This window comes from Calonectris borealis, chromosome 4 (assembly GCF_964195595.1).
Source record: "Calonectris borealis chromosome 4, bCalBor7.hap1.2, whole genome shotgun sequence".
Taxonomy (NCBI): Eukaryota; Metazoa; Chordata; class Aves; order Procellariiformes; family Procellariidae; genus Calonectris; species Calonectris borealis.
The window spans coordinates 47,909,375-47,923,629 of NC_134315.1; the positions used below are offsets into that span (position 1 = coordinate 47,909,375).

At 38.4% G+C, this 14,255-nt stretch overlaps 1 protein-coding gene across 2 annotated transcripts in view; it reads right to left on the reverse strand.

The window, feature by feature from the left end:
- The window catches only part of GLRB (glycine receptor beta), a 53,148-nt gene that overhangs the window by 22,770 nt on the left and 16,123 nt on the right, over window positions 1-14,255 (reverse strand). For both annotated transcript variants that reach the window (XM_075150579.1, XM_075150580.1), the window contains exons 4-6: window positions 13,512-13,579; window positions 4,967-5,196; window positions 1,924-2,006 (exon numbers count right to left, since the gene is read on the reverse strand). In XM_075150579.1, coding sequence (XP_075006680.1) covers window positions 1,924-2,006; window positions 4,967-5,196; window positions 13,512-13,579 — 381 coding nt within the window. The remainder of the gene's footprint in view (window positions 1-1,923; window positions 2,007-4,966; window positions 5,197-13,511; window positions 13,580-14,255) is intronic.

Genomic DNA, 14,255 nt, shown 5'->3' on the forward strand with positions numbered 1-14,255 from the left:
ACCTTCTGTTTATTAAGGATTAAGTTAATTCAAACAGAGATAATGTGTGTTAAACGGGAACAGAGATGGGGAAATATAAAAAAGATGGAGTTGGAATGCAGTGTTTTGCAATTCAAAGACAGATTTTTTTATATCTTTGAAAACACCTGTGATTAAAAAAGGTAAACTGTTCATAAGCTAACTTCTCTAAGATTCACAACAACTTAATAAAAACCACAATGTCTCAAAGCTCCATGCTGGAAGATAATATATAAAAAATATTAGTTGTTCTAATGCTTCATTCATAAAATCAGTCTCACCCCTTTACAACATACCGCAAATCACAAAACTGCCCAGATCCTTTATGATAACAATTACTGGACAATGAAATATTTGTCTACAGGGAATGTGTAGAACTGGGGATCATAACTGCAGATACAAGAACAGCTTAGTAAAAAACGGTGGCCTTTTTTGTTTTAGAAATCTAGCAACTAGAAACAAAATATTGATTTGAAACCAACTTAAGTAGAATAAAACTGCCAATGGCTAACAGGGAAAGCAAGCCCACTGTTGGAACTGGAGGGACAAACTGGAGGTCATGGATACCATTCTCACTTTTGAAAACTGAACTAAAAGGTAGAATAAAGTTGAGTGCATACTGTCTTTCCAAAGGAGCAATTTCCTTCTGAATTTGAGTATAGCTACTTAGCATGGAGAGAGACAATAAGGTTGTTTAAATAAAGTTATTGAGAATTTTTTTATGAGTAGTTCTTCCTTGAATAACTATACCTTGCAATGCTTGTAAAGCAACCCAGACTGAGAAAGCTTGAGCAAACTTCCATTGATATTACTGTTTATTCCAGTTTAACCCCAAACTGGTTTGGGTTTACTTCAGCTAACATAATATATACATATTAGCGATGGGCAAAACTACTATGGACATACTACAATTCTAAAGGTAAATGCTGGCAATCAAAAACTGATTGTAAAGCTCTGTTATCATTATTATTATTACCCTTGCCCCTACTGGGATGCCCTGCTCAGCTTTGATTAATCTTGCTCTTTCTTTGCTTTTGTCTTCCCTTCCCTAACCCCACCTTCCCCACCAGACCTGGTGCAGTAATAACTGAACAAAGTTTTTGCTATAGCAGGAAGGGGCTGGAGCAAGCCACCTTCTTTCTCTCTGCTTCACACTTGTCCTTACTCAGCAAAACAGATTGCCATGAAAGTGAGATCACCAAGGGTTGGAGTACTGGGAAAAGGCTGTACTGGAGTAGACACCCTTGTACTCGGTGAGCAGGAAAGAAGATGGGTTTCAGAAACATTTCGGCTGCAACTTCCAGCATGGCAGGAAGCCCTTCAGAGACGAGACCTGGCTGCCCCTTCATAAGATCAAATCACCTAGAGACCAGGGAAGGACTGGTAAAGGAGAAATGCCTGACTACATCCACAACACATCTTGAAACCATTTTCAAAAGGTTTCATACTAAATGCTTTCAATGTATTGGTGTCAAATATCTTTCTTTCAGTACCATATCAAAGGAGATTCAAAAAATACAATGCATCATCAATGCAAGGGGATAAATTGGACCCCACAACCTACAAAGCAGCAAAGGTTATGGAATTTAAAACTACCTGGGGAAACCATGGATTCTTTTTTCCAAATTATATGTGTTTCCATTTTACTAAGTTTATTGTAAATGTTTTTATAAAATTAATCAGCTGTCATTATGTTTGATAGCAAAAGCTAAAAACAGAGTGCATGGTGCCATAACCGTAAGAAAATTTTTGATAGGAAAATGTATGATGGTAGGAACCAGTGAATATTAATTTCAAGATTCATTAAAAATGTTGACATGAACAATACAGAATTGATCATTTTTTGTTTGATTCTCAGGCATGCCTAGAAGGCAACTGTTTTTATGCACAGACTGATTTACATACAGCTTTCCAATTGCATCTTGCAGCGCTGTGTATCCATAGGAAACAAGGTCAAGTCCAAAGGGCATGACAGAGTAATAGACAATCTGAAAATACAGAAATGGAATTTAAAAACAGTGTGAGCTGCTATGTAAGCAGTAGACTGCAATGAGAAAAAAAAAAATCACAGGTATTTGATTTTCAGCTTCTAAAACAGCAGAAAATTTAACTAAAGTTATAATAAGTAGCAGTTTGAAATTGAACTATCCTAGTAGTCCGAGAATAAAATTTTGTAGAGAGTTTTAAACGTATAGTAGTTCACAAATTAGAAACCTACTAATACGTGACAAAATACATATAGGTCATAAGAATAACCAAATCGAAGGTCCATACAGAACAGAGTCCTGTCTCCAGCAGGGCCAATGGCAGACTCCTGAAGCAGAATATGAAACTACAGCAATCAGGAAATGATATTTCAGCAGATATCCAGCAGCCTCCCAGAAGCTGCACGTCAAGGACTTTCCTAAACCAGGAGTGATGCTTCAATATTTAAGGGTCCTCGACAGATTTTTTTCCCTCAAAGAAGCTGCTTTGCTTCCAGTTGCTTTCTGGAATCCGTGTCAACTTTAAACATGCACAGCATCCTGCAGCAAGGAATGACATAGCTAAGCTGCACACATTCTAATCATCTCCTTTTATCTAGCTTGAGCCTGCCTCATAGTTCTTTTACTGGAAAAGAAGATGAGAAATCAATGTCCATACATTCTTCTGTGCCATTCATGATTTAGAGACCTCTATGCCACCACCTCAATTATCTTGTTTTTTCCAGTGTGAAAAGTTCTGCCTTGCTTAGCTGTTCTTGATAAAGGATGCGCTTCCATACCTTTGACTATCCTTGCCTCCCTTCTTGCAGTGGGAAGACCAGAACTGCACCTTGTATTCAAGATGCAAGGATAGCATGAATATAATTTATACAGTGGCATGATGTTCTCTTTAATCCCTAATACTTCCTAGAATTCAATTCACTTTCTCAACCAGTACTGAGCTGTTAGCTGACATTTTCAGAGAACTAGCCATTATTACCCAAAGGTCGTTTTCCTAGCTGGTAATAACCACCTCAAAACCAATCAGTTTTTATGTAAAATTAAAATAATTTTTCCCACGTGCATAATTTTCAGTTATTTACATTGAATTTCATCTCATACTTTCTTGCCTAGTCATTAGATTAATTTGTAATTCTCACTGTTGTCTCTTATTTTTACTATCCTGAATATTTTGGCATCATCAAAAGCACCTGCCAATTCACAGTCTTCCAGATGATTTATGTTGAACGGCACAAGAGCCAGATGAGATTTTTCGGTGGGACTCTACTGCTTACTTTCCCTTACGTAAGCCCTAGCTGTTTATTCCTACATTCAATTTCCTAATTCTTAACTACTTATGCAGGCAAGAGCTTTTTCTCACATGCATTTTGTCATTCATGTATTTTGATAACTGGAGATTCTTTTATTAATATGTGATAATATCTCTGTGAACTAAAAATACAAGGCATAGCAATTATATATTTTAAAAAATTAAAATCTTAGTAGCATGTCACCAAACCACAGTGCCTCAGAAAATTAATCTTACCTGCATGCATCTCATTTATGAACACAGTGTATTATTAAAATCAACAGAATATTTTTAGAGCGTGAGATTAATTTCAAACTTTATGGAATTTGGTTTGTTATTTGGAAGCTTTCAGAGAGGAATTTTTCCATCAGAAACACTTCTATTATATTCACTCAATATTCACTATTCGCTAACCTAAACTATTGACTGAAAGAAGCTCATTTATGAATACCTGCAACCTGGACAAATATTTGAAAAAAGTTTCAATGTTTCATTTAACATTTGCTTTTCAAATGGGAAGTTTCTTTTATAGCTGAAAGTGATTTTCTATTTTGAAATATTAATTTCTACAGACTTCAAAATCTGCTACATAAACAACTGAAATCAGAACCAGGACCTTCAGAGTGAGCCAAATGAAATGCTTCGATTGCCCAATATATTTTCTTTTCTGATCACTGTTGGCAAAAGTCTTGAGATTGAGTTTTCTCATCCTGATTCGGAATGGGCAAAAAAGAACCCAAGACTCTCCCATCTTCTTTCTTTTTTCTAGCCAATTCTACTCCAGGAAGAAATAGCTTATGTCATAATTTCAGAAGTGGTCCCCTCTTAACGGTAAAGTTGCAGTATATTCGAGTAATCATTTTTTCCTCTATCAGGGCAGTATGTTCCAGTTCACACCAGAAGAAACTTCACTCACTGTTAGGAAATTGAGCCTAATCTCTACAAATCATTGTGTCTATAAACTCTCCAGATCTGTAATTCACTATGAGATCCTTTTTAATCAACAAATTTGTTATTTTCAGTGGATGATTATTTTTATGGCATGGTGTATACCTTTGATAAACCAAGTCAAACCACAAAAAAGTATGCCTTAATTGCAAGGAATGAAATTAAACAATATTTTTGGGTCTTCTGAAAAAATCTATATCCAATAAGGCATAGAACTTAATCAGGATTATGTCCCAGTACTTTTACAAAACATTTATATTCACAAATTTTGTAATTTCTGCCTTTCCCTATATCATTAGTAAGTAATCATCATTTTCTTTAGTTGATGTAGAAATTCACATGGTGTGCAAATTATATTGTTTTGCTGAAGGCTTTACTTCAGGTATCTTATCCATTTTGTTATGCTTCCAGGAATCCAAGCAATTATCAAAAGGGTTCAAATTTTGTTTCCAATAATACTAGTTTACTTAATGTGTTAGCTTAACATGACATACAAACGTACATACACTTCAAATTTCTAGTACTTGCTGTGCTATCAACTGACATGCTTTAAAACATCTTCATCTGATTTCTTTACACACATTTAATTTATTGTAGTGTTGTTTACAAACTGTCATATAAATTTAAATATTAGTCATAAACTGTATTACGTTACTAAGTCTAACACAGCATATATATCTCATATCAAGTAATTTTAAAAAAGAGTAGAAATATATCAGTAAAATACCTCATGCTGACTAAGACATCTCCATCCCGAAATATAAAAAGAAGGATATTTTCTTGTGTGACATCATGGAAGTTAGCATTTTTTTCATTTGCAAAGAATAAGTCTGGCTTCCAAAGACATTTAAACATTGTTGGGTCCACTGTCAGCGTATCTGAACCTCTCCAGTCATTGGGCAGTTTGAGTCTGGGGTCATTCCACTTCTGTCTTAGAAAGATGTTGACTCTATAATCCTGATGGGAAGAATACATAAATATTAGATGAGCCGAAAGTCTAGCCAAAAACCTACAGAGAAAGAAAACCATTCTATCAGACTGAAGAGAAAAGCAATTTATGCCCTGATTTTTCTATCACAAAGATAGTAATCACTATTCAAATGACATTGATAAGTGTTAAGTTTACTACAAATTGGCAGATGATGTCTCATTCATGTTTTGAATATGGTAACATTTTTTTTAAAAAGGGCCAAATTCTCCCCCTAGGATCATTTTTCTGTCTCCTTGATATTAGTCCTCTGTTACCTAGGCATAGAGAAAAGCATGCAGCAGGACAGAGGGAGGCCATAGCTCGACTACACTAAATTGCTGCAGGCAGCAGGCACAATATCACTTCTATCAGGATATCCTATGAGTGTAAATTCCAGCTTATTCTCCATTTGGTCAAGTGGCACACTGATGGCAAAATATCATACTATAAAAGCAGAAAACAGAACAGGTAGATAATAGATTTTACACTACACACCCACAATACAGCCTCAGACCTTGTAACAGTGATTTGGGACTATTTTGGTAACTGAGGAAAACTGATGCCAGCTTGCAACACAAGTATTGAGGTAGCATGTACGAAAGCAGAAACAGAGCAGGTCTCAAAGAGATGAAATCAAGACTTTACACAGAGGAAACCTCCCTCTGAATTCAGCAGGACTCTTGCTCAAGGATGGACAGTAGTAGAGCCATGCTCAATGAGAACCTAATTTTGCCTTCGGGAATTGGAGTAGCATGTGTCTCAGGGCAAAAGGATACCCGCACGCGTTCTGTCCTTAGTGAAAGCTGTGTGCATCCGAAGGAAAAATCAGTTATGATTTTTTAGTCTTACCTCTAAGTCTTCTTGCTTTTTACATTCACATTTAAGCCAGTGCCTTTTTTTTATGTGTTTGTAAACTAGGCAGATCACATACAGAAACAGAATAAAGGTATTGTTGAAATAAAGTAAAAAAAAAACCAAAATAAACCAAAATTCTATATGTAAGATAACTTCTATCTCCAGTCTTCCTAGTTGTCTTCTATGGTGGGTTCTGTTTTTTCATAATTGTCTATTAGGTACAAAGCATCCTGAGATAAGAGCCGTGTCTTTTAGAGCAGTGAAAACACTGCTACTGCTTTACAATTATAGCAAAATGCTAGAAATCTGTGAGTGAAGGTTCTCAGCATATTTTTGGTTTGTCAATGTATTCTGCATAACAAACTAATTTTATAAAGCTGTTTATTTTACATGTTAATGCCCTCTTACACATTTTCCTGTTGATACAATGTGAGTTCTCTTCTGTTGTACTTACTGCAATGTATACATTTACAGTCCAAAGCAAGTGCCATGTTGAGACAGTCATGCTAACTCCAACAGGAAGGAGTTCGCTTGGCTAAGACCTCATGCAGAATAGTTTACCCTGTTGATTTACCCTGTTAATTGGAATACAGTGCCCACTTTCACATGTCCAGTCCACCAGTTAGATCAGCCCAGGTATTTCTTTATTACACTATACGTGTAATATTTTTCCTTACTGCATTGTAAGGAAAAGTAAAGCATCAAAACTAAATAGAAAGAACTGAGGCGATATTTATTAATATGCATAGTTCTGAGAGATAGTTACTTGTCGGCAGTCCATTTTTGAAAAAGTATATGTAGTCTGACTCTTATTTATACAAAGACCTATATTATCTTGTCAAAGTAAAGAAGTATAAAATAATAGTTAATATGAAGTGACTTTATACCAGAAGGCTCTCATAGAGAAGCTTCAGAACAGGAGGGAATTCAGGTCATTATCTCAGAAAGCATCTTTCAATTTCATACGTATATAATTGAAAATTTACTTTACTTGCTTCTGACTGAAGTTCCCATTCCATATGCACTTCTTGTCTCAGTGAAAACAATTACTTTAAACCATATGAGATAAATATTGCATACCGTTCATGCTCACGAGCATTACACTATTCATTACACCAAAATTAATTTCCCCATAAACAAGTGCATTACCCTAATTTTAACAAAATAAAACACCTTCTCAAAGCCATAGTGTCCAACACTTGCCTTCAGCTTACCCATTCAGAAGGAGATGTTTACATCACTGAGAAGCAGAATGCACTGGCAAAATAAGAATTGGAAGTAAGATCAGGTGGATGCTACTTTATTTCCTTCCTTGCTCTATTACAAATGAACTTAAATATACCCAACAACGGGATGTTGTGACATTTTAAGAACTTGATTCTGTTCCCATTTAAGTCAATGGAAGAAAAATACCATTAACCTAAAATAGGTAGGTTCAGACCTACCTAAATGACTAGGAACTTGTGACAGGGTGTACTTGGAGAGGAAGGCCACCAGCATACTTGAGACAATATCGAAAATGTAGAAGGAAGCAGAGATGACCAAGAGGTCGAGGGAGGTGTTTCTCCCCCTCTACTGCGCTCTCTTGAGACCCCACTTGGAATACTGCATTCAGCTCTGGGGCCCCCAACATAAGAAGGACATGGACCTGTTGGAGTGAGTCCAAAGGAGGGCCACAAAGATGATCAGAGGGCTGGAGCACCTCTCCTATGAAGACAGGCTGAGAGAGTTGGGGTTGTTCAGCCTGGAGAAGAGAAGGATCCGGGGAGACCTTATGGCAGCCTTAGGTACCTGAAGGGGGCTTACAAGAAAGCTGGAGAAGGACTTTTTACAAGGGCGTGTAGTGATAGGACAAGGGGTAATGGCTTTAAACTGAAAGAGAGTAGATTTAGATTAGATATAAGGAAAAAATTCTTCACTATGAGGGTGGTGAGGCACTGGAACAGTTTGCCCTGAGAAGCTGTGGATGCCCCATCCCTGGAAGTGTTCAAGGCCAGATTGGATGGGGCTTTGAGCAACCTGGAAGTTGTCCCTGCCCATGGCAGAGGGATTGGAACTAGATGATCTTTAAGGTCCGTTTCAACCCAAACCATTCTATGATTCTATGATAAAACTGTGGCTAGCCAGATGATCATGTGCAGAAGGGCTTCTTTTTAGAAGAATATGAACTATTACAGCATCTGGCAGCACTATACACTATGATCTGGTATAAATCTATTTTGAAAGAAGTCTGCAACCAGTCCTCTCAAATTTGGGTAATGAATTTTAAGATTCATGTGCACTGCAATTAGGTTCAACAGGGGCTGAATAAGTGGTCTGCATGAAGCACGTGGATTTCCTCCTATATATTTTACAAACATTCTTTGAATATTGCAGAATGATTGGCATTTTATAAAAAAGGAGAGTCAAATAGCAATTAAAAAGCCTGAAACTAGAGAAGGGGGATGAGATATTCATCAGCATTAGAGCTAGGAGGACCTGGTAGGTAAAAAGAATCACAGAAGTATTCTACAGGACTTTGTTTTCCCATAAAACTCCAACAGAAGGCAAGCTGTTTTCAGGGAGGTTGAAGCATTCTAGGAAATATTTCAAATGCAACCTACTAAACAGTGGGCATGTGGCCAGAAAAACTCCTCAGGCCAGAAACTAGGCATAGCCAATACATCTCTTTCTGCAAACTGGAGCACACAGAAGATCATGAAAGGCTGCTTCTACATGAACTGCACTCATACAAAGAAAGGAAGCATAATAGCACTGTCTGTTAATAAAGTAGAAAATGACATTTTTAAGATTAAAATAAGGAAACTGAATTTTCCTTTATATACATAAACATTAAAAAGACCTTTCTGCAAGGTTTTAAAGTAAAGTAGAAAGAGGAAGTGGTGTTTTGCCATTTGAGTCAGTGAAGAAAGGTTACACTGCAAGTACAAACCTTGAATATAGATTCTGCAGACAGAGGGTCAGACCATCAGCACAGCTGAAATATTATAGCCCTGTGGGTATTTATACCAGAAAGGATCTATTCCTAGGAATTCTTGACTGGTCACCCAGTCTATAACAGTTTCTAAATGTGACATAACCACCATATTATCCCACAAATCTGCAGTCTAAAAAAACATCTGCAAAATCAGAAGCAGAGTTAGCATGGGGATCCTAGACAAGCAGTCTAATGAGCTAGAAGGAAACACAGGATTCAACATAAAGGGAGTTTACTGGAAGATAGCAGCTGTGGTATAAGCTCTTCTCCATTTTAGCTGTACAAATCCTTACTCACTGTGCAGTTAACGAATTTTTTGTTTAGTTTTTCCAGGTAATTTGTTTGATATGTGTGTGAAAACATCGCAATTCTCTCGAGTATTCAACACAACATGAACACTACCCTTTCTAGACACAGAGCAAACGTTTGCCCTTCGGTTTCTTCACAAGGGCTTGATTAAAGCAATACAGGCTTCTGGGCACAGGATCCACGCTATGGGTCCTATCTTGCTTCAAACCAATATTACTTCAAACCTGTCAATGCTTTTCTATAAAGAAATTCTCTCTTAAAAGTAGGTAGACTCTAGCTCAGTGACAGGTAATCTCTACTCTTTCGTTGAGGATAAGCCAACTGCATAGCTAGGAATGCAGTCGTCATGGGACCAGAAGGACAGCAAGCAAAACATAATTGAAAATAATTTTGTGGGATTCCTGAAATATGTGAGGAACCATCAGAACCAGCCACCATGATGTCAAGGCGAGGGACACTGTGGGAGCCTGTTGACTAGTTAGAAGTTCCAGACATTAAGCCCAGAGTTGGCTATTTCAGAGAGGGGTCTAGGAGTGGGGTACAGGACATCTTGTTGAAGATATTGCCTTCTGCATCTCTTTTAACATCCTTCTGAATGAAAGGATATCAGCATGCCGAATCTCCTTTTCTCACTGTCACTCTACACATTTGTTTGTTGAGCCTTTTACCACCACCTCACTTCCAATCACCTGGCACCCATGGTTATTTTTCCCCACCCTTCCATCACCCAAAAGACGGAATCGTCCCTTTAGCATGGCTAAAACAGGATGCTTTACCCCCACATAGGTTTTGTGAAAACCTATGAATTCAGCTATTACAGCCAGAAGCGGCTACAGAGCCAAGAATCATCACAATACTTCATCGACTGAAATACTTAGAAATGTATTTTTTCACAGATTTTGGTATCAGTAATGCTATCACTCCAACCAGTTTAGTAGCTTCTGGTAACTTTAGAGACAGTCAAGAAATCAATACTCCTCACGATTCACACCAACGCCTGAGACAGTAGAGATGCAGACAGCCACTCTCTTCCCCAACACTGAGGAACCTTTTTCAGCAGTTGTGTTACTGCCTGCGAATGCCTCTCCTTTCTGCATGCAAGAGGCCCCTCTGGTCCTTCACAGAGTTGGTGCCTCAGCTCCAGGAAACACTTTTCCTGTAATTCTGGAGGTACAAGTTTTTTCCTAGTCTAAGGGACATGCTTCTACTGTCTGGTGCATTACGCAAACCATCTGAAGACAAGTACCAGGCTATCCCCAAGAGAGCAGTGGTTCCTGAATGTCCACAGGACCCAATGCCCACTGCAGCAGGAATAGTTTCCCAGGTGATATATGGAAGAACAGATTGACCGTTTCTTTTGTCAGTGCCTCCTGTGATACATTAAGGCAACAAAGAAGTAATCCAAACTTCACATAAACATGCTTAGCTATCATGGTGATTGGCTGGACATAGAAATCTAAATAAAAGCATAAATTAAAGTAAGGATGGCGTCTGAAGTTCTGAAATATGGAGGAGAGTATGACTTATCTTACAGAACATCCTAGTAAATTTGTGAGTGACCACACCAGGAATTCACAGATAGGCATACATGCATTGCTGTAGAGAACATACTTAATTTTGCGGGGGGGAGGGGGGAAGCACACCCCTTACATTCATGTTTTGTTACTATTTGGATCTGGGTGAATTGTAAAAAAGCCTCTGTAAAAGTCACTTTTTAAAGCATGCAATAAATTTCAGAAACTTGAAAGGGCCATCTGGCCTAATATACCTGCCATCTTAGACACTTATCTCACTCCTACTATTCTGCTCTTCCTCCCTGCTCCTCTTTAAACTTCAGTCCCCTTTTTTGTTTTCAGGAAATAAATCTCAAGGCATCTTCGGCATACTTACATTCTTTGTTTTAATATCATTTCCCATTAATGCTATTAGTTGACTTACTATCATTTGCAATCAAATCTAAATCTTTATTCACTCCCAGTTAAAGAAACAGAAATTTCTGGCCAAGCTGTTCAAAAGCTGTTTCAGCCATCACATATGTTTAACTTTGAGTGGCTCTGCAGTCCTACTGAAATGTCATTAGGGTATCGTGTAAGCTGGTTCTGAATTTTAAGTGGGTACTTACTTCCACCGACAACAAAAGGTGTTTTATTATTTATTAGCTGTATTATGGTTTATTGCTTCTGTGCCATTATGAGTAGGAATGCTGCCTTAGTCACAGCATTAAAAGGAGCAGCCTGGTTTTGGGAACTGCCTCAATGCTTTGGATGCAGCAGATCACCAACGTTATTTCTAAATGGGATGCCCAGGAAGCGCCTCAGAACTCCCACGCTGAGTGCATGCCCTGGCTGTGGCTTCCCATGGCAAGACATGATGTGCTCCCCTCTTTTTTACATAAAAGAAAACCCCAATCAGGTCAAAACATCTTCAACTATTAAATGTCTTTTTTTGCAATATTTTTGACAGGATTTATTGGAAATACCATTGCAAAAAAGATCTTCAAGTCCCAAAATATTTGGAATGGCTTTGCTGAAATGACTTTGTATTTTGAAATTGATATTATTTCCTATAGAAACAAAAGAGTCAAAATTGTAATGAGGATTATTTGGTGCTGTTATTGACATGTTCTTTATCAACGATCTGGACGAGGGGATCGAGTGCTCCCTCAGTAAGTTTGCAGATGACACCAAGTTGGGTGGGAGTGTTGATCTGCTGGAGGGCAGGAAGGCTCTGCACAGGGACCTGGACAGGCTGGATCGATGGGCCGAGGCCAACTGTATGAGGTTCAACAAGGCCAAGTGCCGGGTCCTGCACTTTGGCCACCACAACCCCATGCAACGCTACAGGCTTGGGGAAGAGTGGCTGGAAAGCTGCCCAGAGGAAAAGGACCTGCGGGTGCTGATTGACAGCCGGCTGAACATGAGCCGGCAGTGTGCCCAGGTGGCCAAGAAGGCCAACGGCATCCTGGCCTGTATCAGAAATAGTGTGGCCAGCAGGAGCAGGGAGGTGATCATGCCCCTGTACTCGGCACTGGTGAGGCCGCACCTCGAATCCTGTGTTCAGTTTTGGGCCCCTCACTACAAGAAGGACATGGAGGTGCTGGAGCGTGTCCAGAGGAGGGCAACAAAGCTGGTGAAGGGCCTGGAGCACAAGTCTTATGAGGAGCGGCTGAGGGAACTGGGGTTGTTTAGCCTGGAGAAGAGGAGGCTGAGGGGAGACCTCATCGTGCTCTACAACTACCTGACAGGAGGTTGTAGCGAGGTGGGTGTTGGTCTCTTCTGCCAAGTAACAAGTGATAGGACAAGAGGAAATGGCCTCAAGTTGCGCCAAGGGAGGTTTAGATTGGACATTAGGAGAAATTTCTTTACTGAAAGAGTGGTCAGGCCTTGGAACAGGCTGCCCAGGGAAGTGGTTGAGTCACCATCCCTGGAGGTATTTAAAAGATGTGTAGATGAGGCCCTTAGGGACATGGTTTAGTGGACATGGTGTGTTGGGTTGATGGTTGGACACGATGATCTTAGAGGTCTTTTCCAACCTGTATGATTCTATGATTCTATGATTCTATGTTGAAATTTTCTGACTGAACTGGAAACACATTTTTAGAAACTTCACTCCTCAGTTTACCTCTCTCACACAGTACCTAAACAGGATTAAGAGTATGATCATTGATGATCTACTCCTTTACTCCTTCTTCTTCTATTCCTCCACAATTTACTCCTGTCCTCAGAACTACATAAAACAGAGAACCTGTATGCTTCAGCTTTAAGCATGTATGTTGTTTTTCTCTCACACACAGTCTTAGTATTTTCTTCAGTAATATACCAACCAACCTATATATTAACTCTCAGGAAGATTACCTAATTCCCCCCAACTTAATAACTTATGGAAATAAGTGTATTTCTTGCATCTTGGAAACCATGGATTTCTTTTCATGTACATCAGATTCTAAAAGCTATGACAATGTGTGGACAAATATAGAGTGAAACAGATTAATAGGTTTATGACCTAAAGCACAGTCAGTCTATCATTAACCCCATTAACTCAGTTCTCAGTGTCTACAATCATAACAATTATTTCTACTTTATAGTTCATAATTCTCAGCCTGAAATTTAATTTAATAAGAAAATCTCCATGTGTGCTATATTAATTTCATTTCAGTCTTACCATAGTTGTCTCTTGAATTGACCCAAAGCTGTTAATGAAGATGTTGACTGCAACATCGACTGGAATTCCTTTAAAGAAAAAAAAAAAGATTTCTAGTGACCTGCAGAAGCCAGTAAAGGTACATTATTCTTCATTTAAAGTTCCTTTATACTGGTATTACAATGCGAAATATTTTTTTATAGGGTCATACAATTTTATCTTTTCAAGTTAGTACACACACAGTTTTCAAATGCTGCACTTTAATCTATTTCCATTGAAAGCCAATAGAAATCACAAAAGCTCTTTTTAACCTAGTGATAAGAAAACAGAAAAAAAAAAATCCTTAGTCCAGAGTGCTAAGCTTAAAGCATTTCACAGATCATAAATTTGAAGAATTTTCAATTCCACGATTTTCTGTTATCACAGAATGCACAATCCAGTATTACTTTTGCGTGCAGTAAAATGGATAGAGGCAATTCACATTTCTAGTGGCGGACACTTTAACTGTCAAGGTCGTAATGATGATCTACCATCCCAAATTACCTGTGTATGATTTATGATGACACATTTACTTATACTGTAAGAGGATACTTCTTTGTGCAAGTCAAGTACATAACTGTAAAGTATGAATACAGGCAGATAAAAAATTGTTGCCTGCAGCTTTCACAGCTACCTAGCTTTGGTGGAAGAGAAAGCTGCTCCATTTTACAATGGTTACCAATTCGCCAAGAAAAATTTCTAGAAGCCAACAGCTGTGAAGATATT